Source organism: Hemicordylus capensis, chromosome 4 (assembly GCF_027244095.1).
Source record: "Hemicordylus capensis ecotype Gifberg chromosome 4, rHemCap1.1.pri, whole genome shotgun sequence".
NCBI classification, from domain to species: Eukaryota; Metazoa; Chordata; class Lepidosauria; order Squamata; family Cordylidae; genus Hemicordylus; species Hemicordylus capensis.
Genome location: NC_069660.1, coordinates 156,939,560 through 156,964,340, shown reverse-complemented (window position 1 = coordinate 156,964,340; position 24,781 = coordinate 156,939,560). Strand labels below are relative to the sequence as shown.

General features: G+C 46.0%; 2 protein-coding genes across 7 annotated transcripts in view; both read left to right on the top strand.

Moving 5' to 3' along the window:
* AXDND1 (axonemal dynein light chain domain containing 1) overlaps positions 1-24,781 on the top strand; it is a 120,937-nt gene that overhangs the window by 19,898 nt on the left and 76,258 nt on the right. For all 6 annotated transcript variants that reach the window (XR_008305814.1, XM_053244189.1, XM_053244187.1 and 3 more), the window contains exon 9: positions 17,472-17,593. Coding sequence is in view for 5 of the 6 variants with exons in the window: in XM_053244189.1 (XP_053100164.1) it covers positions 17,472-17,593 (122 nt within the window). In the remaining variant the exon portion in view is untranslated. The remainder of the gene's footprint in view (positions 1-17,471; positions 17,594-24,781) is intronic.
* On the top strand, positions 8,827-11,542 carry LOC128322613 (uncharacterized). The gene is made up of 2 exons (XM_053244210.1): positions 8,827-11,102; positions 11,402-11,542. Exon 1 carries the CDS (start codon positions 9,138-9,140, stop codon positions 10,485-10,487), a length of 1,350 nt encoding a protein of 449 aa, XP_053100185.1. The 5' UTR covers positions 8,827-9,137; the 3' UTR covers positions 10,488-11,102; positions 11,402-11,542.

Sequence of the window (24,781 nt, the reverse complement as noted above, 5' to 3'; positions counted from 1 at the left end):
TTCAGAAACTGAGAATGTAAGGGAACACGTTTGTTTTGTTTTGTTTGTTCGCTGTGGTCACAGACCAGCAGAAAATACCCATACAAACATGTTGCTCATCTGTTTCTGATGATTTGGTAGTCATCCATTGGCATTCATAAACCTGGGTTCTGCACCTGCACAAGACCTCGCAGGTGGATTCTACAAGTGCCTCATGGTGCCCATGCTCCAATTTCTCGTGCTCGGTGCAGCTGGGTTTTTTTTGGCGGTTTGGGTGCCATTCCCTCGGTTCCTAGATGACCGATGTATGAGATGATCACGTTAGAAGTTCTTGTCAGAGGTAATATTTGTTGTGACAAATATTATTGGAATTCTCTTTTCTTTTCTTCTAATATGAAGCATCATTCTTTGACTGCTGCGGGGAGGATAGGAGGGTCTTAAAAATATCAATGGATCTCTATCAGATTATTAGTTACAGGTGAGAAACCTGTTTATCTGAATTGTGATCTGTTGCCATTCAAAAACCTCGGTATTTAGTGAACTTTCCCAGGCAGAGGGAGCAGGCAGCTATTGTAACACCCTCTTTAGGACACTCCTCCCAAAATTGACCTCTGCAGCAGAGCTAAGATCAATGGCATAATGTTTCACAAACAGCTGTTCAGATGACCAGGTGGCCACTTTACAAATGTCCTAAGTCTGTATGCCCAATAAATGAGCAGCTGAGATGGCATATGGCCTATAGGCCCGTATAGTCCTAGGGGGGTGGTCTACTTTCTGTACTTTATAAGCCAATGGAATTAAATCAGCTAGCCAATGAGATAAACACTGTCTTGAAATAGATTGGCTTTTAGTCCTGCCCTTATAAGCCACAAAGAGCAACCTGTTCTTACGAAGTTGCTTAGTCCTGTCCAAATAAAATAGGAGTAACCAGCATATATCTAGAGCATGTAGCGATTTCCAGAGGTGAAGTAGGGTTTCTGAAGAAAGTTGGTAGAACAATATCCTGATTCAGGTGAAAGTAAGAAACCATTTTCAGACAAAATGATGGGTCCAGTCTCATCAACAGCTTGTTGAGGGAAAAATCTAGGGAAAGGTTTATCTATTCACAATGTAGTTAACTCACTAACCCTTGTGGCTGTGGTAATGGCCACAAGAAAAACCGCTTTCAAAGTGACTAGTTTCAAAGAGGCAGTTGCCATTGGTTCAAACAGTTTCTCTGAGGAAATAGCAGCCAAATGAACCTTCACTGAAACATTAGCGAAACTCGTGTTCTTCAAACTAGTCATGATTGTAGCCTCAGTAGACCAGAAGCCCTGAAGTCTAGTATAGGATTTGAAACGCTTGCAATTATAAGAATAATTATGTCTCATAGAAGACTTGTGTTCGTTTAAAAGTATGTTGTCTAGAAGCTTACTCTCCACACCAACAATGTGGTAGATGCCAGAACCCATGATCCGAAGCCATGAATAGCAGCAGAAACCATGATGGGCAGGGCCACCATAGGGTGAGCAGAATGCATGTAGATTTCTCAGAATTTTGGCTATCCTCCTGCCCAGTATTGGGAACATATGATGGAAACATGTATAGAAGAACCTTTGCTCAACTTCGCTGAAAAGCATCTCCCAAGGAGAGAGCTACTAGCCCTGCTTTGGAGCAATACTGGAGACACTTTTTGTTGTGTGATGTTGCAAACATATCAATTGAAGGACTCCCCCATGAGTCGAAGATCTTGGACAAATATTTTGGATTGACCTCCCACTCGTGTTGCAGAGAACTCAGTGTTAACCTGCTGAAATAGTCTAGTAGGGCATTCTCTGTGCCTTTCATATGCAAAGCAATTGGATGAATCCAATCAGCAAAGCACCAGTTCTATAATTGGATGCTGAGGGCACAGAGGGAACAGGAGACAGTTCCTCTCTGCCTGTTCAAGTAAGCAATAGCTGTATTAAGTTCTAGCTGGACAACCTGTCTGTGCAGCAGTGGTAGGAACAACTTCAGGGTCTGCAGCACAACCAAAAGCTCTAATAAGTTTATTTGTAGCAGTCTCTGTCATGCAGTCCATTGACCTTGTGCCTGATATCGGCCACAGTATGCCCCCCAACCAGAGAGGGAAGCGTCGATGGTGACTGTTGGAATGGCACACCCTCCCATAGGTTTCTGTCAGTTTCCCATCAAGTTAGGGATCTCCGGATCTAGTCCGGAATCTGAAGATTCTTGTTTTGACTGTCTATGTTTGGTCTGAACACCAAAAGGAACCACTTCTGGAGGGGGCACATCCGCAAATGGGCATGAAGAACTGTGGAGCTACAAGAGGCCATTAGCCCTAGCATTCTTTGAATGAGATGTGCCCTCTGAGTCGACTTTGTCCAGAAACTGTGAAATAATTCCCGTATAAGACAACAGCAGTCTTCTGGTAAGTATGCCCTTTTTGTTTTGTGTCTAGAACAGCGCAGATGTAATTTATCCTCTGAACAGGATCCAAGTGGAACTTCACCCAAGTCTTCGCCGAAAGCCTGAATCCCCAAAGTCTCTAGGAGACTCCACACATATGAAGTCTCAGTATGCATCTTTTAGATCCAACGTTGCAGGCCACTCCTCTTTGAAGAGGAGTGGTAGAATTTCTTGCAACATTATCATATGGAACTTCCTGGCATGGACATATTTGGCGAGCGATCTCAAATCCATAATGGGTCAGATCCCATCATCCCATTTTGGAATCTGGAAATTGTGAGAGTAGAAACCCTCTCTCTGACATGTCTACCATACAGGGGCAGTTACACCCTTTCCCAACAAAACTCTCACCTCCTCCATCAATATTTGTTGCAGGCATGTATAAACTGGCAGGGACTTGAACTCTCTCACATAATCCATATGGACAATGTGCAAAAGCCATATGTCTGATGTTATGTGGTGCCATGCAGGTGTATAGCTTGCCAGTTTGATGGCAAGCATTTAAGATGTGGCTTAGACGGATCCTGCGATATCTGGATAGTGGTTCCAGACATCCATAACATTGGGTTTCTGCTCCTGTGCAGACCAGCTCCAGTTGGAATTCTTAAGCTCCTCGCGACGCCTATAACCGCCGTGTTCACGTGACTGCAGCACCCTCTAGTGGCGGTTAGGCGTCCTCTTACTCAGTTTCTTTCTGACCGCCATACAGATCAGACTTTGGAACTGTGTGCTCCTCAGAAATTTTATCTTACTCAAATTGACTACTAAATGGACTCTTTACTTGGAACGGACTCTTGACCTCTCTCGGATATCCCTCAAACTGATGAAATTTGAACACTTCCTTTTGACCGGAACGAACAACTACTCTACTTTCGTTTTCTCTTGGCTTTGGTGTCAATCTCGACTTTCCCCCTTTTTCAACCACGGAACGGATATACTGACAACGCTTCTTTCCACTACAAATGAGTATGAAACAGAAGTCGGTTAAGGAAAAGACCACATTTAAGCAGTGCTCCAACTGCCATGGCAAACTCCCCTCAACTGACATCCACGACTACTGTTTATTTTGTTTAGGGGAAGAGCATGATACTCCGCGTTGCTCGGTCTGCGTAACCTTTAACAAACAGAGAGGAGAGCTGGTCTTGTGGTAGCAAGCATGACTTGTCCCCTTAGCTAAGCAGGGTCGGCCCTGGTTGCATATGAATGGGAGACTTGATGTGAGCACTGCAAGATATTCCCCTCGGGATGAAGCCGCTCTGGGAAGAGCAGAAGGTTTCGTTCCCTCTCTGTTTTCTTCAAGATAGGGCTGATAGAGATTCCTGCCTGCAACCTTGGAGAAGCCGCTGCCAGTCTGGGAAGAGAATACTGAGCTAGATAGACCAATGGTCTGACTTAATATATGGCAGCTTCCTATGTTCCTATGTACCCTAAAAAATGAGGCCGTGAGGCCAGGCTTAAAGTATACTTGATGGAGGAGGCGCTATTACCGAAAAAGGCCTCCTTGGCTCCACCGATGCCCGCCTCTATGTCGACCCCCTCGACGTCGGCCCCCTCGACATCAAAGGGCGCAGGGTTCTTTAAAAAGCCTGTATGCCCACCAGCTAGCCCCAAGAGGAAGGGGAGGGCTCAGACACTGGAGCCACCAGCAAAGAAGTCAAAACACATTGAGCGCCGTGGCCGCAGCTCAGATTGCATGCTCTCGCCCTCCAGTCCTTTGAGCCGCCACGACACCGGGCGATTTCTTTGTCCCCAGCATCAACACCTTGTCAGTCCCCATCGACGCCCAAGAACTGAGCTCGCCTAGCTTTGAGGGAAAGCCCTCGACATCGAGTTCGCTCGGCATTGAAGGAAGGACACCGAAGCCACTCAACATCGAATACAGCATCGAAGTCAGTGTTGCTGAAATCTCGCCTGGCACCGAAGGCTAAGCAGATGACGACGTCGAAGACTACGCAATTTGCATTGACGTTGGTAGAATCGGAGCTATTAGTCTCTGGCATAGCCTCTGACACGCATACAGTGGCAGTGACTGCAAACACTGAACTCGACATTGAAGAGGGAGAGTACTTTGACGATACGGAAGTCATTACCCATGTAGAGGGAGAACGGATGCTACCGACAACGCCCCTTGGGATGCGTGATCTCCCTTCAGGAAGACTTGCATGTCTGTTGGACTCCTCAGAAAGTACCCCTTCCACAGGCACTTTCAGGGGTTCCAGGGATAGTGACAGCCAGCTCGCAATCCCCAAAAGCCCATCTATGTCGGCAAAAGGCACCCCAATCCCCAAACCTTTGCCCCATAGAGCTTGGGATGGTTCCTTTGTGGTGACTCAAGAAGAGTACTCTCTTTTTACACGATGGCTATGTGAACGTAACCTTCCACAGGAAATGCCGCAAAGGCAGGAGGCTGGGGTTCAAACATTTGCACCTCCTGTGCCTCAGGTTCCTAAGATTATGGACTCTGCGGTTCAAACATTCTCAACCCCGGTTCATCAGACCGAATTGGCTGTCCAGACTGCTACTGCCTTGCCTCAACAACGTTCGGTGTCCCTGCAAGCTAATTTTCCACAAGCCTCAGTACAGATGATCCAGACTACCCACACCCCAGCGTCTGCTCAGAGGGCCTCACCAATTGATTTTTCACCAGCAGCCACTTCTGAGGATGAGGATGTGGATGATGAGGACAGTTATGTTTCTGATTCCACAGAACCTGAACCAGGGGACCCAGAGGGTCCAGTTTTGCCAGATCCAGGGGCTAACGTAGCGGCCGTCCCTTCTGTTTCGCCAAATGAGGAGATGAAGGGCTACCACCAGCAAGTGGCTGAGATGGCACAGGTCTTGGGACTGCAACTGAAGCAAAAGACAACAGATCTGGATGATCCACTCTACAATATGATGAAGACCACTACCGGATTGCACCCAGTCTACATACCTATGTTGCCGCACATTTCAAGAGCAGCTAAGTCCAAGTGGGAGGTAATTCAAACTTCGGCACCTACCTCAAAATGCCTAGAGGCACTGTACCGTGTCCAAGAGGGTGAAAATGAATGCCTGGTACACCACCCAACACCTAACTCCATAATAGTGGATTGTGCAACTACTACCAAAGGAGGGTGCCGACATACCACTCCGGCTGATAAGGAGGGCAGAAAGTTAGATGTGCTAGGGCGCCGCACCTATTCCACAGCCTGTCTCTCAATAAAGATCTCAAACTATATCGCATGCCAGGCTAAGTATACTCACTCCCTTTGGGAGAACCTGTTTGAACAGGGTTCATCACTGGACCCCACTGATTTCGTGCAACAGTTTAAGGCGATGTTTGCAAAGACAACCACGGCCACCAGACAGCAATTGGCAAATGCAAAACACCTTGCAGAGTCCGAGTCACGAACCTTGGCGTCTTCCATTGTCCTGAGACGGCATGCATGGCTGTGAGCCACAGGCTTACAGCTGGAGATGAAAGACCGCATTGAGAATCTCCCTTTTGATGGGAAAGGTCTATTTTCGGACAAAACGGATGAGACGATGGAGCAGTGGACGAAGTCAAGAATAACTGCCCGCTCCTTCTTGTCACAAAAGAACACTGCCTCTACATACCAGCAGTATCAGAGGAAGCAACCGTATTGTCGCCAAAGTGATCGCAGGGACTATAGTCGACAGTACCAGCGGTATAATAAGAAGCCGTTTTACCCCAGAAACAAAACCAGCCAATCTGGACGTAATAAGCCGGCACAATCGAACAAACAGCTTTGACCTGGCCTTGAGCCCAACTGCACACACCAAGACAAACAAGGATGACAACAGACTGCTACTGAGCACTCCCACTGGGATGAACATCTCCTTACTTCCACAAAGAATAACAATCAAACTAGCATGCTACGCCCCTGCGTGGCATCTCATAACAAGGGACCATTGGGTGCTCCACATAATTCAAACAGGTTATGCGTTGGAGTTCGCGGAGATCCCACCCTTTACGGGTATAAGATACACACCCGAAACTCCTATACTGTGGAAGGAAGTTCAGCAGCTGTTGATAAAAGAAGCCATATCACCTATGTCAGTGTTTCTCAACCCCCGGTCCACGGACCGCTGCCGGTCCGCAGAGGGTTGAGTGCCGGTCCGTGACCTAGCTGCTAGGAAGGCAGGGCTCTGAAGAGTAGGCGGTGCCAGGAGGGGAGGAACCACCGCAATCGGAGCCAGACCATTTCTACCCGGAACCTTGTTGCCTCTGCTTGCGTTATCGGGTGGGAATGGTGACGCGGCAATATTGGGGGTGCACGAGCTGGAGGCAGTGCCACTGTCTGAGCCAAGCCTCGATCGAGCGGACACAGACGGGCAAGGGACAGGCAGGCTGTGGCTGGCGACGCACACGCTTTCTCCTTCTCCTGTCCGCTCGGGCACTCTCCACCTCCTCAGCCATCCCGGCCAGCTCGGGCGAGCTGCTGCGATGCGACCGTGCCCCCTTCCTGCTGTTCAGCCCCGCCAACCGCGCCCCCGACCCACCGGGCTCCCAGCAGCGCCCGACCTCCAGGCCGCGCACTGCTTTGTTTCCCAGGAGGAGGAGGCCACGTGCCGTGCTGCTCCCCGAGGGTCATCGCGGAGCGCCAGACAGGGCTGGCAGAGGGGGTCGAGTCAGTCCTGCCTGGAGGAGCCCGGCAAGCAGGCAGGGGCTTCTCCGCCAGCTGCGTTGCTGCTGCTGCCCCGGGGCCAGCACACGTCGCGCGAGTCAGATCTTTCTGGGGAGCCCCCCCCACCGCTTGGGGCGGCTCCCGGCGCCTCGCAAGCCATTGAAAGGTGGATGGGTCAAGACTGCTTGCGCTCTCCCCTCACGCCCCAAGTTAAAATACCGCTTTCCCTTTCCACTTCCAGCAGTGTGAAGAATGCTGCCTCCACGCAAAAAATTGAGAGCATGTCTACACACGACAGACTTAAACTGTTTCAGTATTCAGTTCTTCCCAGCGGACACTGGGAACTGTACTAGTGTGGGTTTGTGTGATGGGGGCAGGAATCGCTAGCGAACCATTTTCAGTACTTCACCCAGTTATGATTCTCAGAATGCTTTGTGGGGTGGAGAGAGACAAAACAACTTGTAGTGTACCTATATCCTGTGCGCTGTTCAGCATCTTCTTGCCCTATGGAGAGCAGGGGAAGGGCAAACAAAATCTGGTGGTTCTGTTCAGAGGCTCACTTGTAACTCACATAAAAACAGTTTTGGTAGCACTTCTTGATTCACTTTAGGGGTGATTTTATTTTTCAGCATCTAAGTTCAGTTTTAGTACTTGAAATGTTTCTGAATAGCTGTGTTGATAGGACATTTGGCTACCTGCCCACAAGCCATTATGTCTTGTGTCAACTGGAGGTGGGGCAAGTGCAATAAATACAGTTTGTTTAACAAATTTTATTTTATGATATTATTTTAATTGTAAACTACCCAGAGATGCAAGTTTTGGGCAGGTATAGAAGTTTGTTAAATATATAAAATAAACTTAAACTTGAAACCCCTTTACTAACTGCTGGTCCGGGAAACTGCACACAAAGAATGTAGCGGTCCTTGACACTCTGCACGAATAATTTAGCGGTCCTTGACTCCAAAAAGGTTGAGAAACACTGACCTATGTAGTGGGCTCAGAGCCAGATTCTATTCCCAATATTTTCAAATCCCAAAACGAGATGGGGGCATACGCCCCATAATGGACCTGTGTTGGCTGAATCTCTACATGGAAGTACAAAAATTCTGCATGACAACGTTGCAAGCCATCCTCCATGTGGAGTGCTGGATTGCGACACTCGATCTCAAGGACGCGTACTTCCATGTGGGGATACAGGAAAGCCACCGCAAATATCTCTGCTTCACGCTTGGGGTGGAGATCTATCAGTACAACATCCTGCCCTTTTGGACTGGTCTCAGCGCCGCTGGTGTTCACCAAATGTGTGGGAGTCATAGTGGCCCATTTGAGGATCCAGGGTCTGTCTTTGTACCCATTCCTGGACGATTGGCTTCTGACAGCCAGATCCAAACCCAAACTTGTGACCCACATAGCAGAGGTGACATCATTGCTGGAAGAACTGGGAGTCCAAATCAATTGGAATAAGTCCTTTCTAACTCCTTCCACTTGCCTGCAATACATCGGGGCTCAGCTGAATATGGAGAAACAAATGGCGTATCTTCCAGAAGATCGCTTCCAGAAGATACGGGCCCTAATCAAGTCTTTTCTGTTGTCACCATTGCAGGCAGCTCGGAAAGTACAGGTGCTACTCAGCCTCATGGCGTCTTGTACCATGACAGTCCCTTACGCAAGACTGAGGTTACGCATACTACAGCAGTGGTTCCTCTGAGCTTACCATCCAAGGAGCGAACTGCAGTTCAAGCAGATAGTGATTCCAAGAAAGGTACTGTCTTCCCTACACTGGTGGATGAAACAAGAGAACTTATTGAGGGGGGTGCCCTTCGAGACACCGCAACCTTAAATAACGATCACGACGGATACCTCACTGACGGGCTGGGGGACCCATCTGAATGAACACAAGGCACAAGGCTTGTGGTCTCCACTAGAGAATTGATATCATATCAACTATCTGGAGTGCCTAGAGGCACACAAGGCACTTCAGGCATTCGAAAACCTCATAATGGGTCAAATTGTCCAATTTCAGATGGACAATACGACCACCTATGTGAACAAGCAAGGGGGCACAGTGTCCAGATCGCTATGCAACCTCAGTCTATGGATCTGGAACTGGTATATTCCCAAGGCCATCCATCTCATAACAATACACATCAAGGGGACGCAAAATTGCTTGGCGGATTCTCTGAGCAGGGACATGATGGGAGACGGAGTGCTCCTACAGCACGCATAAGAGTTGAATCCCACAATCTTAAAGCAGCTCTTCCGGTCGTGGGGAACAGCCCAAGTGGATCTGTTTGCGATGACACAAAACAGGAATTGCAACCAGTATTGCTCGGGATTGGGACAGGGGGCATTATCCATAGGAGATGCCTTTCAACATCAGTGGACCCAAGGTGTGTTTTATATTTATTCTCCGATCCCGCTTCTAAACAAGGTGGTCGCCAAATTGCTTCAAGAACATACACAGGCAATTGTAGTTGCTCCTTGGTGGCCAAGGCATCCTTGGTTCACGCCACTACTCAAAATGTCCCAAGGGATCTACAGAAGGCTCCCTTGGTGGCCAGATCTGATTACGCAGGACCAGGGCCACAAGCTGCACCCAGACTTGTCAACACTGGGTCTGACGGCATGGAGGATAGGTTTCTGAAGAAGATCCTGCTCAACACTAGAAAGTCATCCACCAGGCGCAGCTACAGGGCTAAGTGGTGTAGATTTTGCAGTTATGCTGCCACCCACGATTTCCAACCTAGGCAGGCAAGCCTCAAGGATGTCCTACTCTACCTCACCAGCTTGAAGAAGAGTGGACTAGCTAATGTCTCCATAAGAGTTCACATGGCTGCCATTTCTGCCCGACATAGTGGGTGGGATGACAAGATTGTGTTCACTCACCCGAGATGTAAAGATTTCCTTAAGGGTATCAATAACCTGTATCCACCAGTCAGGCCACCAACATTGAAATGGAGTTTGTCACTAGTCCTTGCGGCTCTTACTGAGTCTCCATTTGAGCCACTGGCAAAGGCAACTGTAAAGCTAACGACCCTGAAAACCCTGTTTCTGGTGGCCATTACTACTGCAAAATGTGTCAGTGGGCTTAAGGCTCTCCCATATGATCCCTATACTAAGTTCTACCCTGACCGTGTAGTTATGCGTTTGGATCCAGACTTCCGGCCAAAGATATTGACGGACTCTCACTTGAATGCAGATATTGTGCTGCCAACCTTTTCCAGGAACCCTTCCACTCACCTTGAACGCTCGATGCATTCACTGGATGTACGTAGAGCTCTGCTGTTTTACCTAAAGGCTACTCAACACTTCCTCAAGACGAAACACCTCTTTATATGTGAACAAGGCAAACATAAGGGGCTTTCGCCGAGTAGACAAAAGCTCTCTTATTGGCTGGTGGAGCTGATTAAGCTAGCTTATGGCCTATAATGTGTGGCTCCGCCTCGGACCATACGGGCACATTCCACCAGGGCATATGCCACCTCTGCAGCGCATCTCGCGGGCATTAGTTTTAAAGATATATGCACTGCTGCAACCTGGGTATCACACCACTCCTTTGTCAAGCACTATGCACTGGACCTCTGCACAGCAGCAGCAGCGGAATTTGGACGGGCAGTTTTGAAACGAGTTCTCCAATAGCTTGTGCCACCCGCCGCCATCAGGGAAGCTTGTGATTCACCCAATGTTATGGATGTCTGGAACCACTATCCAGATGAGCAGGTTGCTTACCTGTAACGGAGGATCTGGTAGTGGTTCTAACATTCATAAATCCCGCCCGTCCATCCCTGCTACAGCACAAGCGGACTACACCACAAGCAGACTACTCCAGGCCTACTTATGGACGTAATGACTTATGAGGTAGGTGGTCATCAAGAAACTGAGTAAGAGGACGCCTAACCACCTCTAGAGGGTGCTGTAGTCACGTGCACATGGCAGTTATAGGCGTCGCGAGGAGCTGAAGAATTCCAACTGAAGCTGGTCTGCGCAGGCGCAGAAACCCAATGTTATGAATGTCTAGAACCACTTCCAGATCCTCTGTTACAGGTAAGCAACCTGCTCTTACTGTGGGACCCTTGTTATTGTTTTACCTTCTGGTTATAAGGCCTATGTTGGTAAGGGCGGAAGGGTTCCCTAAAACATCTCCTTTCTTTTGGCTTGTAGCTTTGCTTCTGATGGCCATAAGGCCAAAATTGAGAAGATGAGTAAGATTGGGTAGTAGAGGATGTGAAGGATTTTGCTGTATATTTAGATTTCTTTTTCATGGTGCTATCAGTATCTTTGCTAAAAAGACGTTTGTCATCAAAAGGCAATCCTTCAGGCTTTTCCTTCATCTCATTCTGCAGGTTAGCTGAATGAAGCCAAGCATGGCATCTAACAGAGACAGCAGTCAACATGGCTCTTGACTCAGTTTCTGCCAAACATTTAGCAGTGCTCAGCTTTTGACATGTAATACTGGGGGATTTAATAAAGGTCTCCGCAAAACACTTTTTGAATTCCTCAGGTGCCAAATTATTTTCATCTTGGTATAAATGCTCCCACAAAGAGTGGTAATATTTGGTCATGTAGGCAATATAATTAGCTATGCCTATGGAAAGGCAATTGGTGGAATAAACCTTGTGGTCCATAACATCGATTTTACAGCCCTCTTTATCAGCCAGAGTAGTATGACAAAGTCCAGATTTAGAAAAGGTAGCACAGTCAATTACTAACGAGTTTGGAGTTGGGTGCTTCACTGGAATCTAGCAATCCTCCTCCTGTACACAATACAGGCTCTCCAGCTACTTAGAAGTGGGGGTAGATATCTGGAGCACCTCCCAAGCAGATTGCACCACCTTAGATATAACAGGCAGCATCTTTAAAGCCGCTATTTGAGCAGATTGAGAGGAAGCTATAAAGTCATATACAAGATCCTTCACTTCACTTGTCAGTTGCTTGATGGCTGAAGCCTTTGGCTTTACTATTTCAGAAATCTGCAGGTGGTAACACCTTCAATTCCTCATCTGGGGAAATTGAAGGCATAGGCTGAACATTTTCCTCTGGTGATGGATCAGATCAATTTTCCATGCCTGACTCCACTTCGGAGTTAGAGGAAGAGTCATAGTCGCCCTTAGACAAAGGTTCACTCTCCACTTGTATGTTAGGGGTAGGGACAGGTGAAGCAGGAGTTGCTGAGTTGTCCTGCAGCTGATGTGGCTGTGTAGTAGCAGTTGCAAGCTCATGTGTTGAGTCACGAGTAGGCACGTGTGGCATCGAAGCAGTAGGATTTGAAAATGGAGGAAGATAAGTTTGAGTCAGAGGCAGAGTAGAAGTACGGCCAGTCATCGGAGCTGGGGCTCTAAAGAGAGAGGAACTCGGTTGAGCAGCACAGGCTCCTGGATCCCCAGAATGAAACTGCACGTGATGAAATATTTCCATTGTAGAAATCTGTTGTCCCTTCCACAATGATATTCATAATCATAAGGAAGTCCTGGGGAAGTAGTGTCATACCTTTCATTACGCCTTCCCAGCAGCTAGGAAACTCTGGTGCAGCTGAGTAGTCATGACCCAATGAAGAACCCAGTTGATGGGTAGGTACACTTGCACTGAGGTTTAGGTTGAATGAAGGATTGGCCAGCATCAGCACTCTGCAGGACAGCTGCAGGATGAGTGACACGACTAGAAGGCATAAAACATGCCACAGACATGGGATGTGTGTTAGAGACCGACATGTCCCCCTCATCCAAATCAGGGTCAACATCCAAGCCTTGGCTCAGGAATCCCTTAAATGTTAAAGCTGAAGGGATACTCTCTGTCGAATATAAGAGAGAAAATAACGTCTTGGTGGATCAACGCTTCCTCCTCACTGTGATGTCAACATTGATGATGGCCCCCTTTGGGGACATCAACCCATGGTGTCGAGGGATACCCTCCCTTGATGTTGACAGAGAGTGTCAAGGAGTCTCAGCCATAGACATCAATAAAGACTTTGAGGTGCTTGAATTGAAGTGGAGTGTCTCTATGTTGCTCGTCTGTCGATACCAACGTGAAATCTTTGCATGGTGTCAATGGCTGTGTAGAAGACTTTCGATACGATACGATACGATAAATCTTTATTGTCATTGTCCTGTACAGAACAACGAGATTGAAAGACTCTACAACAACCTCTACAGGACCTAACAAAGAATAGCTGAATATATCCCAATATACCCCCCCGGCATATACCCATTACTCTAAAAACTCTAAAAGAAACACTAAAGAACTCTGAGAACTGAAAAACAAAAACCCCATCAGAAACTGTATTTTGCTGCATTCAAAGCTAAAACCGCTTTTGGATAGAAGCTATTTCTCAAGCGGCTGGTCCTGGCCTTTATGACCCCATACCTCCTTCTCGAAGGCAGAAGCTGAAAGAGATCATTTCCAGGGTGCGTGGGATCCTGCACTATCTCTACTGCTTTGTTAAAACTCCTGGTGGCATAAATTTGATCTAAAGTGGGAAGAGTACACCCAATTATTCTCTCCGCGGTCTTAACAACCTTGGACAACAATGCTCTTTCCCTAACTGTGCAACTTCCAAACCACACACAGATTCCATAGGTTAACACACTCTCTATGGTACAGCGGTAGAACATCAACAGTAGATTATTTGAAAGATTATTCCTCCTGAGAATTCTCAAGAAGTATAGTCTCTGCTGTGCTCTCTTCACCAGATCCTTGGTGTTTGCTCCCCATGTCAGATCATCTCTCAACTCCATTCCCAGAAATCTGAACACCGAAACCCATTCCACACAAATCCCTTCAATAATGAGTGGCTGAATATCCGATTTACATTTCCTAAAATCCACAATGATCTCCTTTGTTTTTTTTAAATTGAGAAATAAGTTATTCTCCCCACACCACTCTGTCAGCCACTCCACTTCCTTCCTGTAGGCCGACTCCCCTTCTCCAGCAGTAATCAGACCAATCACAGTTGTGTCGTCTGCAAACTTAATGATCTTATTGCTGGGGTAGTTGGGAACACAGTCATATGGGTAAAGCGTGTACAAAAGTGGGCTCAACACGCACCCCTGCGGCATCCCCGTTTTTATACTGAGGTCCACCGAGACATGAGAACCCATCCTAACCTGTTGAGAACGATCTAATAAAAAGTCTAATATCCACCTGCATAAGCACGGTGGAAGCCCCAGATCTAATAATCCTGGTGTCAGTGTCAATCTCGACATAGAAAACTGTACAGCAGTTGGAGATGGAGTGCTGCCAGTAGATCTCTATACCAAAAAGGGTATGGTAGCCGACACTGGGGCCATTGACCCTCCCTGCATCTATGTCAGTCAGAGACAGAGTACTGACTGTCGATCTTGAGGTCAGAACAGTGCTCTTCTCCTCCTGCTTCTTCAGCAACAGAGATGAAGGTTGGTCATTGTCCAGTGCCTTGCATTTCTTCTTGTGCTTCCTATGACTATGAGTCAAAGAAGAGCTCTTTGGTTCATCAGTCGGGACGTTTAAACACTATGTCTGTCAAGGCTGCGCCCAATGTTGAGGGTTTAGGCTTTGCAGCCGCTACAGTCCCTGACATACAGGTGAAACTCGGAAAATTAGAATATTGTGCAAAAGTCCATTAATTTCAGTAATGCAAATTAAAAGGTGAAACTGATATATGAGACAGACGCATTACATGCAAAGCGAGATAAGTCAAGCCTTAATTTATTATAATTGTGATGATCATGGCGTACAGCTCATGAAAACCCCAAATCCACAATCCCAGAAAATTAGAATATTACATGGAACCAATAAGACAAGGATTGAAGAATAGAACAATATCGGACCTCTGAAAAGTATAAGCATGCATATGTATTCAGTACTTGGTTTGGGCCCCTTTTGCAGCAATTACTGCCTCAGTGCGGCGTGGCATGGATGCTATCAGCCTGTGGCACTGATGAGGTATTATGGAAGACCAGGATGCTTCATTAGCGGCCTTCAGCAATTCTGCATTGTTTGGTCTCATGTCTCTCATCCTTCTCTTGGCAATGCCCCATAGATTCTCTATGGGGTCGGGTCAGGCGAGTTTGCTGGCCAATCAAGCACAGTACACTGTATACTTTTCAGAGGTGCGATATTGTTCTATTCTTCAATCCTTGTCTTCTTGGTTCCATGTAATATTCTAATTTTCTGAGATTGTGGATTTGGGGTTTTCATGAGCTGTACGCCATGATCATCACAATTATAACCAATTAAGGCTTGACTTATCTCGCTTTGCATGTAATGCGTCTGTCTCATATATCAGTTTCACCTTTTAATTTGCATTGCTGAAATTAATGGACTTTTGCACGATATTCTAATTTTCCGAGTTTCACCTGTAGATCTTGATGTCGACACTGATGTCAAAGGAGATGGGGACTGAGGCATCAGTGTTGGTAGTCAAAATACTTGTTCATATAATAATTGAGGGTGCAGAGCATGATTCTTCAAAGTTTGGCGAGAGAATGAAGTGCAGATTTTATACACTGAAGTGGTATTCTAGTAACTTGCCACCACAATCAGCACATTTCTGGAAAGTTTTCTTAACGTGCATTTGGAAAGCCAGGTGCAGAAAAGAAGGTAAAAACAGATAAAAACCGGTGTCCAGCAAAAGAGTATCGATAAAGCGTCCAAAGTCACAAAGCCAGAAAAGAACAGTCCTTTTCTTGGTTAGGTACTTGCAGAATCTAACCAAGAAAACCGAAGAGCAGAAACCAAAGGAAGTTAATGCTAAGGTGGTCGGAAAGGGACTGAGGGAATGGCACCCAAACCACCAAAATAAACGGCTGCACTGAGCATGAGAGGTGGAACATAGGTGCCCCAAGGAACTCATAGAGGCACCTGTGAGGTCCTATGCAGGCATAGAACCCAGGTTAATGAATGGCAACAGATCACGATCCAGACAAATATGATCATTAATTCATAATTACAGAAGCGATTTTGTATGATCATTAAGAACAATCAGCCATACAAAAACAATAAGCAACTATTCCGTTTATATCATCTTAATCCGTTTATGACAGATACTACAGGTGACTAAAATTAACTTGACAACTCCTTTCAGAAATAGATGGATTCTGATCTGATGGCGGGGAAATAAATAAACCTCATCAGACCTGCCTGGCATTTTAACTAGAATAGGCTAAATAAAAATAGAACAAATATCTCAATAATAGGGACAATACAACGATATATTGGCCACAGTTTCCATGACTATATTCCAGTATTCTTCTCTCAAGGAGGACTGATGGAAGGGCATTGAAGAGGGCCAATGTGATGCCCTCCAACAGTTGAGAACTGTGAGACTGAAAATGTATCTAGTTGGAGTGAATCTCTGCTTAGAACTCTCAATACTATAGTATGTGAGGACCAACCTCAAATCCCTTTGCAGCTTGGTATAAATACAGTGTATTACCGTATTTTATGGACTATAAGAAACTACGGACTATAAGACGCACCTTAATTTTAATCCAGTTTTTCAGAGTTTTAACATATTAAACTGTTATCAAAACTGTACCGAAAAGTCCTGCTAGCTCCAGGAAAGGACTCTCAGCCTTGCTTCAGTTTGTTCTCCTTTCTTCTTGCCTCAGATAAGTCCTCTTTCAATTGCTCCTACTCCACTCCTTGTTTGCTCTTCAACCTCGCTTCTGACCCTATAAAAAAAACATCCTCTTTCTTTTTTGAGCTTTCCTTCTCCTCACCAGAATGCACATACTTGGTGGGCAGGCAGGGGTCATATGAACTTCCAGACAGAGGAGGGAGCGGCCACCACTTCGGCTCTCCTACTTCTTTGCACTTTCTTCAGCTGAACATGTTTGCAGAAAGTCAGCTGAACATGTTTGCAGAAAGTAAAACGGGAGGGAGAGCTGATAACGATGGTGTTGCTGGTGGTGATGTAAAACTTGCACGATCGGGGAGGAGGAGTAGTCCACGGCCCAAGCGGCAGAGGGTGATCTGGAGCGGCAGTCCCCAGGCGGCATGGGGTTAATAGAGGGTTGTCCCCAACCCCCTCCTTTAGCATCGGTACAGGCTTTGCTGGGGGATAATCCCCCCCCTCGAACCTGTTGGGCAGGCTTACGAGCATAAGACAGCAGTTACGAGTATAAGACGCACCTGAATTTTGGTGGATATTTTTCGAGGAAAAAAGTGTGTCTTATAGTCCATAAAATACGGTATAGTCCATTTTTGCTTTTTGGTAACCCAGAGAAATTAGATATTGAGAAGTAAACCCATATGTCAGCAGTTCTTCCTCAGAGACTTCCTCCAAATGGTTTGAACAGCATCTACCAAGAGAAAACTATCAGTGAGGGTAAATGTGGATCAAAGTGTTCTTCCTCACCCCCGATCTATCCAAAGGATAAGTAACATTTTCTTGCCTTGCTTTGTAAAGATCTTGACTTTTCCTGCAACTTTTCCAAGATGCACAATGTCCTGGAGTTGCTGAAGGTGGAACAGAACATCTATGACATAGTATTTCATGAAATCATCCGACAAGTCAGTGTGGACTGTGCAGAACGAGGAGAACTCCTTTCCAAGCTCAGGTCAGGAAGATTATCTGACTATTTTGGGCACAACTGTAATGGCTCTCCTGACAGGTTAGGATGGCTAGCCCCAGAGCTACCCCTGTTCTACACTAACATGCTCCAAACAACTAGGCTGTGGGGAGTTTTAGGATTGGACACACTGGACACAGATCAGCAGTTACAAAATCAAAAGGTGATTTATTTTAGAAACAGGAAAGGGCCTGGGTGGAGAGAGAAGTCACAACACCATACATTAAACCAAAATATAATAAGAAAGCTAACTAGCCTGGACTACCAGAGTCTTTACTTCAGGAGTCAAGGTAGATTGCATGCCAAGTCTCCAAGTTCCACCAGGCAGACTGACGACTCCTTTGATTTAGACTTCCATGGGACACAGGGAATCCTGGAGGCAGGGCCCAGCTGATCACGGCAAAGCTGTGCAAGGCATCCAAGGCTTTGCTTGTAACTTTTTGCTGAACACAAACTGAAGGGAGTTGCAAAACATTGGAGCTAGAGCAGGGATGAGTGAACTTTTGGGCTGGAGGGCCACATACATATAAGAAACTGAATGGTGGCTCACCACTGCTCCCCATTTTCCTCCTCTGACTGCCACGATGCCCTTGTTGCTGCTGCTGCTTCTCTTCTGCTGCTGCCTTCTGCCTGTGTGGCTACTGGGCAGGCCACCCCCATCCCCTGGCAGCCGCACTGCTGCCGCCAACACTATTGCTCCTGCCGCAAGCAGCAAACTGCCGGGGCACATTGTAATGCACCACCATGTGGGTGGTGTCATTGTAGTACGCTGCAGCATCTAGCTGGCTGCTGGAGAAACAGCCACACAGGCCAGCAGCGGCAGAAGAGGTGGTGGCAGCGTCTACTGTTGCTAGGCAACAGTGAAAGAGGAGAGGGGCGGTGAAGCGGCCAGGCAATGGGGGCAGGTGATGCAGGCCAGATGGTGGCCAGGTTATGTGGCTTGGGAAAAAGGTCCCAAGAGCTGTATCTGGCCCACAGGCTTTAGTTTGTTCACCTCTGAGCTAGAACTCAGTGAGGCACTTCACACTAGCAGTGTGAAAAGCCGAAAGGAGTTCTGTGGGGAGAGCGGGTTTTCCTGACCCTCTCCACAGACTATTGCTTACCTTTCCGTGGGCGGGCAGCCTGCCTGCCCAAATGAGTGGTGGCTCTCCTGTGCTCTGCCTGCAGCTCACCTGGCAGCTCTGGGCACAGGGAAGTGCTGCTGTGAGGCACCCAAGTGCTTGCTCCCTTAACCTCATTTAAGCCAGAGGCTACATTGGCGAGTTTGCCGCCATGTACCCACCAGGATCAGGCGCGATCCTGGTGGTTCACATGAGTGAGCAAAACCAGGCTGTGCTCCCTCAGTCCGGATTTACTTGTTCATGTGAATAGCCTCAGTGAGTGCAAGAACTTGGTTACAATAACCCAGGGTTGTATGTGTTTTGCAATTCTGCATGGAAAAATACAGAATTTGGTATTCAGAAGACTCTTGCCCCTCTCAGCTCTTCTGGGCAGGGTATGGTAGTCTATCATTAGTGTTAAATGAACATTTAGTAATAGTGGAGCTGCCATGCTGCTGCTTGTTCTTGACAAGTTAGCAGTAATTCAGTTGAGAATATGGTAAGTCTGGATAGTGATCCATTAAGCCCATAAGGAAATGGGTTCTGCGCCTGTGCAGGGACCTCATGGGCCGACTAAGTAGCTCCTCGTGATGCCCAACCGTCCCCTCGTGCTCTCAGCATCTGTTATATTGAACAGTTGGGCGTCTCCCTGTCAGTTTCTGTTTGACCGCCATAGTGTTCAGACCACGTTTGGGCTTCTCGGTAGCTGAGAATTTAGAGAATATTTTTGAGAACAATCGTTATTACCACGGACTGTTTGTAGGACTGCCTTTTGGATGTTGGACTAGTTTTGTTGACGGATTTGCTTACCTAATGGAGAATTTGACCATTGGACTGTGTTACTGGATTGAGATTGTACTACGGATTAACTTTGTTGATGGATCGGACGGTTTCTTTTGGTTTACTTGACTTCGGATCGTTGAACGGAAGACGCAAAAAGACTCCGTTAGAATGGAGTCTAAGATGACTTTTAAGCACTGCGTGAAGTGCCGCACGAAACTACCTTCTACCGACCACCATAAGGCCTGCCTACTGTGCCTCGATGAAGAACACAGTACGGCAGCGTGCAAGATCTGCTGCGCGTTTTCGAAGCAGACGGGGACAAATAGAGCCTTGCGCCTCCGTGCTGTATTTTATAATGAAGAACTCCATCCCCCTACACCTCGCCCGGGTCTGCCATCGACGTCAAGGGGGGAAGCCTCGGCTTTGACACCACCATCAAGATTGACGCCAACATCAAAGTCGAAGCAGCACGGAACTGTGCATAAGCAGTCTAAAACCGTGTCTGCAGGCGAGACTTTCAAGAGGCCACTGGAGGTCTCCTCGAAAGAAATGCATCACAAGGACAAAAAGCGTCGTTGTGACTCAGGAAAAGACCATCAAAAAGGAAAGAGCCACGGGACACCCTCTCCTTCCTCAGCACAAGGATCTGACACTGATTTGGATGCAGATGTACGAGGGGCAGGCTTGGTGTCGACATCAGCAAAATGCGTGAGACCGTGCAAAAATAATGGTAATGATAGCAATAGGAATTGATAACACTCCCAAAACATACAGCACTATCAAAACTCTTGTTCATAAGAAGAATCCAACCTATGCATTATTGTGACAAAATCCAAACACTTTCAATGTTGTGAAAATATCCATTATTATTTTTTGAGTATATACAAAAAAAAGACCTCAAAGGGTTTTTGATATACAAATCACTTAAACTTTCACTGCATAAATACAATGAGTGTGAGTAGTACATAATGAACGTAGGTCCTGAACATCCAAATAATCAATTGGTACAGGAGAGTCTTGTTCTCAATGAAAAAAACTGCAAAAGTTCCAATTGCAGAAGTTGCAAGTGCAATAGCTGGTCAGCAAATCTGTACACAATTGTCTATCTGAAGCAGAGCTGTCTTGTTCTTCATGAGAAAAAAACTGCAAAAGTTCCAATTGCAGAAGTTGCAAGTGCAATAGCTAGTCAGCAAATCTGTACACAAATGTCTGTCTAAAGCAGAGCTGTCTAAAGCAGAGCTCATCCAACAAACATCATAATGTTATCCAAAACCTCCCCTCTATACGCCCATTAACACATACCCATTTCCTCCGAAAGTATTTTTTGGAGAGCTCTATCCTCCTACATCTCACTCCGGGAAAACAAATCATTCAATGACTAGTTAGTTCATGGGGCTCTGCGTTATATAGCCCGCTAATTGAAGGCGTGGTGATTCACAGGGAGTAACACGTTAATCGTACTGAGTGATTAATTACATAAACAAAACAGCTGCGGTCTGTTATTCATAAAGTAAATCATTCACATTGTCGGCACACTTACGTTGATACTATTGTCAGCACAATACACCAATCTGTTGTTAGCTCTTACTTTGGGAGAACAAATGCCGATAGCAATAATTATTGATCTGCTGGTAACTCTTATTTTAAAAAATAAGTACATATAACAGTAGTTGTTGACCTTGTCAACGGAATGTAGTATCGAGACAGCATTGCTGTTGATTCTTTCTTTAAAAAGAACAGCTATGATTACTGATTGTTGACATTCCTAACAAAATACATTGACCAGTAGCATGCTATAGTCAATCTGCAATAATCTACTGTTAGTTCACACTTTAAAAACAGCCATCTATAAACGCATTTGTTGACATTCCCAAAAAAATTCAATAATCAACAGATTATACTGGCATACAGACTATAGTTCCCAAATTCATATATCAGAATAAAGTGTGCCCACTTTAATAAAACAAAATGGAGTATAACGCTCTCATTTTACGTATGTTATAGTATATCTACTTTATCAGTCATCAGCAATGACCTTAAACATAATGCTTAGCTCACAAAAACCATGAAATTTGCCAGTAAATAGTAACATGATTCTAATTGTTACAGACTGTAATAATCAGTTTGATATATATCACAAAAATATTGTCACAAAATTATTGCCACAAAGCTCCTAGAAAATGTGTGATATTGTCATCCTGCAAATTGTTAATAACTCTGCTCAAAATACCAATTCCATTAGGGAAGTGTTATCATATCCTTTGCAAAAATTGTTTTCCAAAACATAAGTTGAGTGTCAAAGGCAGGGAAAATGCCACAGTATAATCCTACATGTATACTCATCAATGAAACATCTTAAAGAAACACTGCCAAATCGCATGATGAATTCAAACCATGGGGAACAACTGTATTGAGTTTATATATAAAAGAGGATTCCATTTTGAGAAGAAAAGAATCAGTATCCTCATGCTCAAATCTTCGAGGCTGATATCTGAAGATAACGCTGAACCTAATATCATCAGGAGAGTGTAAACAAGATCGAAAATGTTCCATCAGGGGAGCCTCCAAAATATTGTGTTTGATTCTAGACCGGTGTTCTAGAATCCTGGTCCTGACCGCCCTAGTGCTTTTGCCTATATATTTTAGACCACAGGGGCATATAATCATATAGATAATGTTCTTGCTGCTGCAATTAGCGAAGAAAGACAATTTAACATTGCGTTTCTCCCAAGTGATATATAGTTCCTTTATCTCCACAGCTAATTTACAAGCAGCACAATGGCCGCATCGATAGAATCGCATTAGGGGTTCATTTGTAGTTGGATTCACATATATGTCTGCTTTTGTCAAATGGTCTCTGATGCTTTTAGTTTTTTTAAAGGCAAAAATCGGTGGTAATGTGCACCCTGGAATGTCCTTTACAATACGCCATTCCTGTCGGATGATGTTCTTGATTTTAAAGCTCAGTGGCATAAAGTGTGAGGACCATATTAATCGGTTAGACATTTTATTATTTTGCGGTCTCTCCTCCAAAAGCCAGCTTCTGTTTATTCGATCTGCCTTTATCTTGGCTGCGTTAATGATCTGTTTCGGATAGCCCCTATCTAGCAATTGATTCGTGAGAGTGTGTGCCTCTTTTTCAAAGTCCAAATGATGAGTGGCATTCCTTTTTAGTTTTGGCTGTAATTGGCTGTAAGGAAGTCCTTTCCGTAAATGATCTGGATGCCATGAATCAAAGTGGAGAAGCATGTTCTTGTCTGTAGGTTTTCGATGAAGTTGAAAGAAAATAGACCTGTCTTTTCCTATGTTAATGTGTGTATCCAGAAATGCTATTTTATGTAAATTGGAGACCATTTAATAGAAGAATGGATAGAGTTAATCCAAAGATCAAATTCAAAAAGTTTTGTGTGATCTTGGAAAATTATGAAAATATCATCAATAAACCGTTTATATGTTATGATATGTCTGAAAAATGGATGTTGTTCTTGAGACAAGATCTTACCCTCTTCCAACTCCGACATGAATAAGCATGCAAGACTTGGAGCCATGGTGTTGCCCATGGCAACCCCCTTGTGTTGAAAATAGAATTGCTCCTTGAACCTAAAAAAACTTTTCTCCAAAACAATATCTGCCAATTCCATGATAAAGTAAGAGGGAATAGACTTGTCAACCCTTTTATCCAAGAAATTACATATGGTAATCCTCGCCTCATCCAAAGGTATGTTAGAGTAGAGGGAAGTCACATCCAAAGTGACCAATGTACAGTCTTCAGGTACCTGCATACCTTCCAGCTGATGGATAAGATCCTTGGTGTCTTTTATATACGAGGCAATGTGTGGGACAAATGGGCTGAGAAAAGAATCTATAAAGATGGATAGTGGTTCCAGTATAGAAGGAAAGAGCCACGGGACACCCTCTCCTTCCTCAGCACAAGGATCTGACGCTGATTTGGATGCAGATGTACGAGGGGCAGGCTTGGTGTCGACATTGCCAGCACCACCGAGATCCTTGAGGCTGGAGGCCGTATCGGCATCGATAGAGGAGCATTCCAGCGGAGGACCAGTGCGTTCCTCAATATCAACAGAACAGCCGGCTTTGATTGCTCAGGATGAGCGAATTGAGAGACATTTAGTTCTAAGGCGCCGATCATTATCGCGTACTCCTCAACAATCACCCTCTACTCCATCACTGGAGGGTAGAGGAAGGCAACAGCTATCAGGACACGGTACAACTACAACTCTTAAAGGTTTATTGGACTCTGCATCTAGTACCCCTTCGGGCTCCACCTTCCAGGGCTTCTTAAACACGAGGAGGATTAAGCTTCTTAAGTGGAGGAGGATCTTCTGATCCCTCCACCCAAAACACCATCAATCTCACCTAGGGCTGTGGTAGGGAATTTACTCCAATCACCATTTTTGGTAGTGCCTCCAAGAACTGGCCAGCCTAACCCCGAGCAGGGTATACGTCCACCTTCAACTCAGCCAACTCATTCATGTGGATTCCGACATTCGCTTCCACATGATTACGGTGATTATTTGAAATGGAAGGCACAGCAAGGGTCTCCACTTCAGAACCAGGCACTGCTACGACAACATGCCATCAGCTACTTGGAACTACGTTCTGGACATTTGGCAATCCCACTCCAACAGCCCCCAGCTGATCTTCGCCAACAGCCTGCGTGCCGGCAGCCGGAACCCAAACTACTAGTCTCCATGTCATGCCAGACTCAAACACAGGTGCTGGCACAGGAGAAGCCAGGAGGGAAGGGAAAAAGAAGTCTAGCCCTCCACCAAGCCCTTCTCCAACACAGCATTCATCCCCATCTCCGTACCCAGGGTAGGAATATTCTGATATGGGGTACTCGGACTCGGACCAGGCTAGTCGTCACTCAGATCCACCTTCTGATGTTCCTCTTCGCCTTTCAAGGTCTCCTACGTAGGAACTTAAGGCATACCATATAACAACAACAACCCCCAGTGAGGCACTACCTTGGTGTGGTTGTGGGGCTTGTGTGCTCTGAGGAAGGTGAGAGCTATGCCAGAGGTCCAACCATACTGGACAGGTCTCACCAGAGGAGCCAGACAAAGAGTGCCTCTCCCATCAACAATATGGCGAGACGTAACTTTAATAAATCTATACCGGATCGGTCGTCGCCCGGGTCAACAAGGACCGCGCCAGGTGCTGGAGTCCCTGGACATCTGGTGGCAAGTGGGCAACAGGACTCAGGATCTTCAGTTGAGCAACCAGGGCTGGAGACTGCAAGGTTACTGGAAGAAACGTCGCTTAACCAGAA

What these genes read in the sequence shown, in the direction of transcription:
- LOC128322613 (XM_053244210.1), top strand. Translation starts at nt 9,138, where the DNA reads ATGCAACCTCAGTCTATGGATCTGGAACTGGTATATTCCCAAGGCCAT.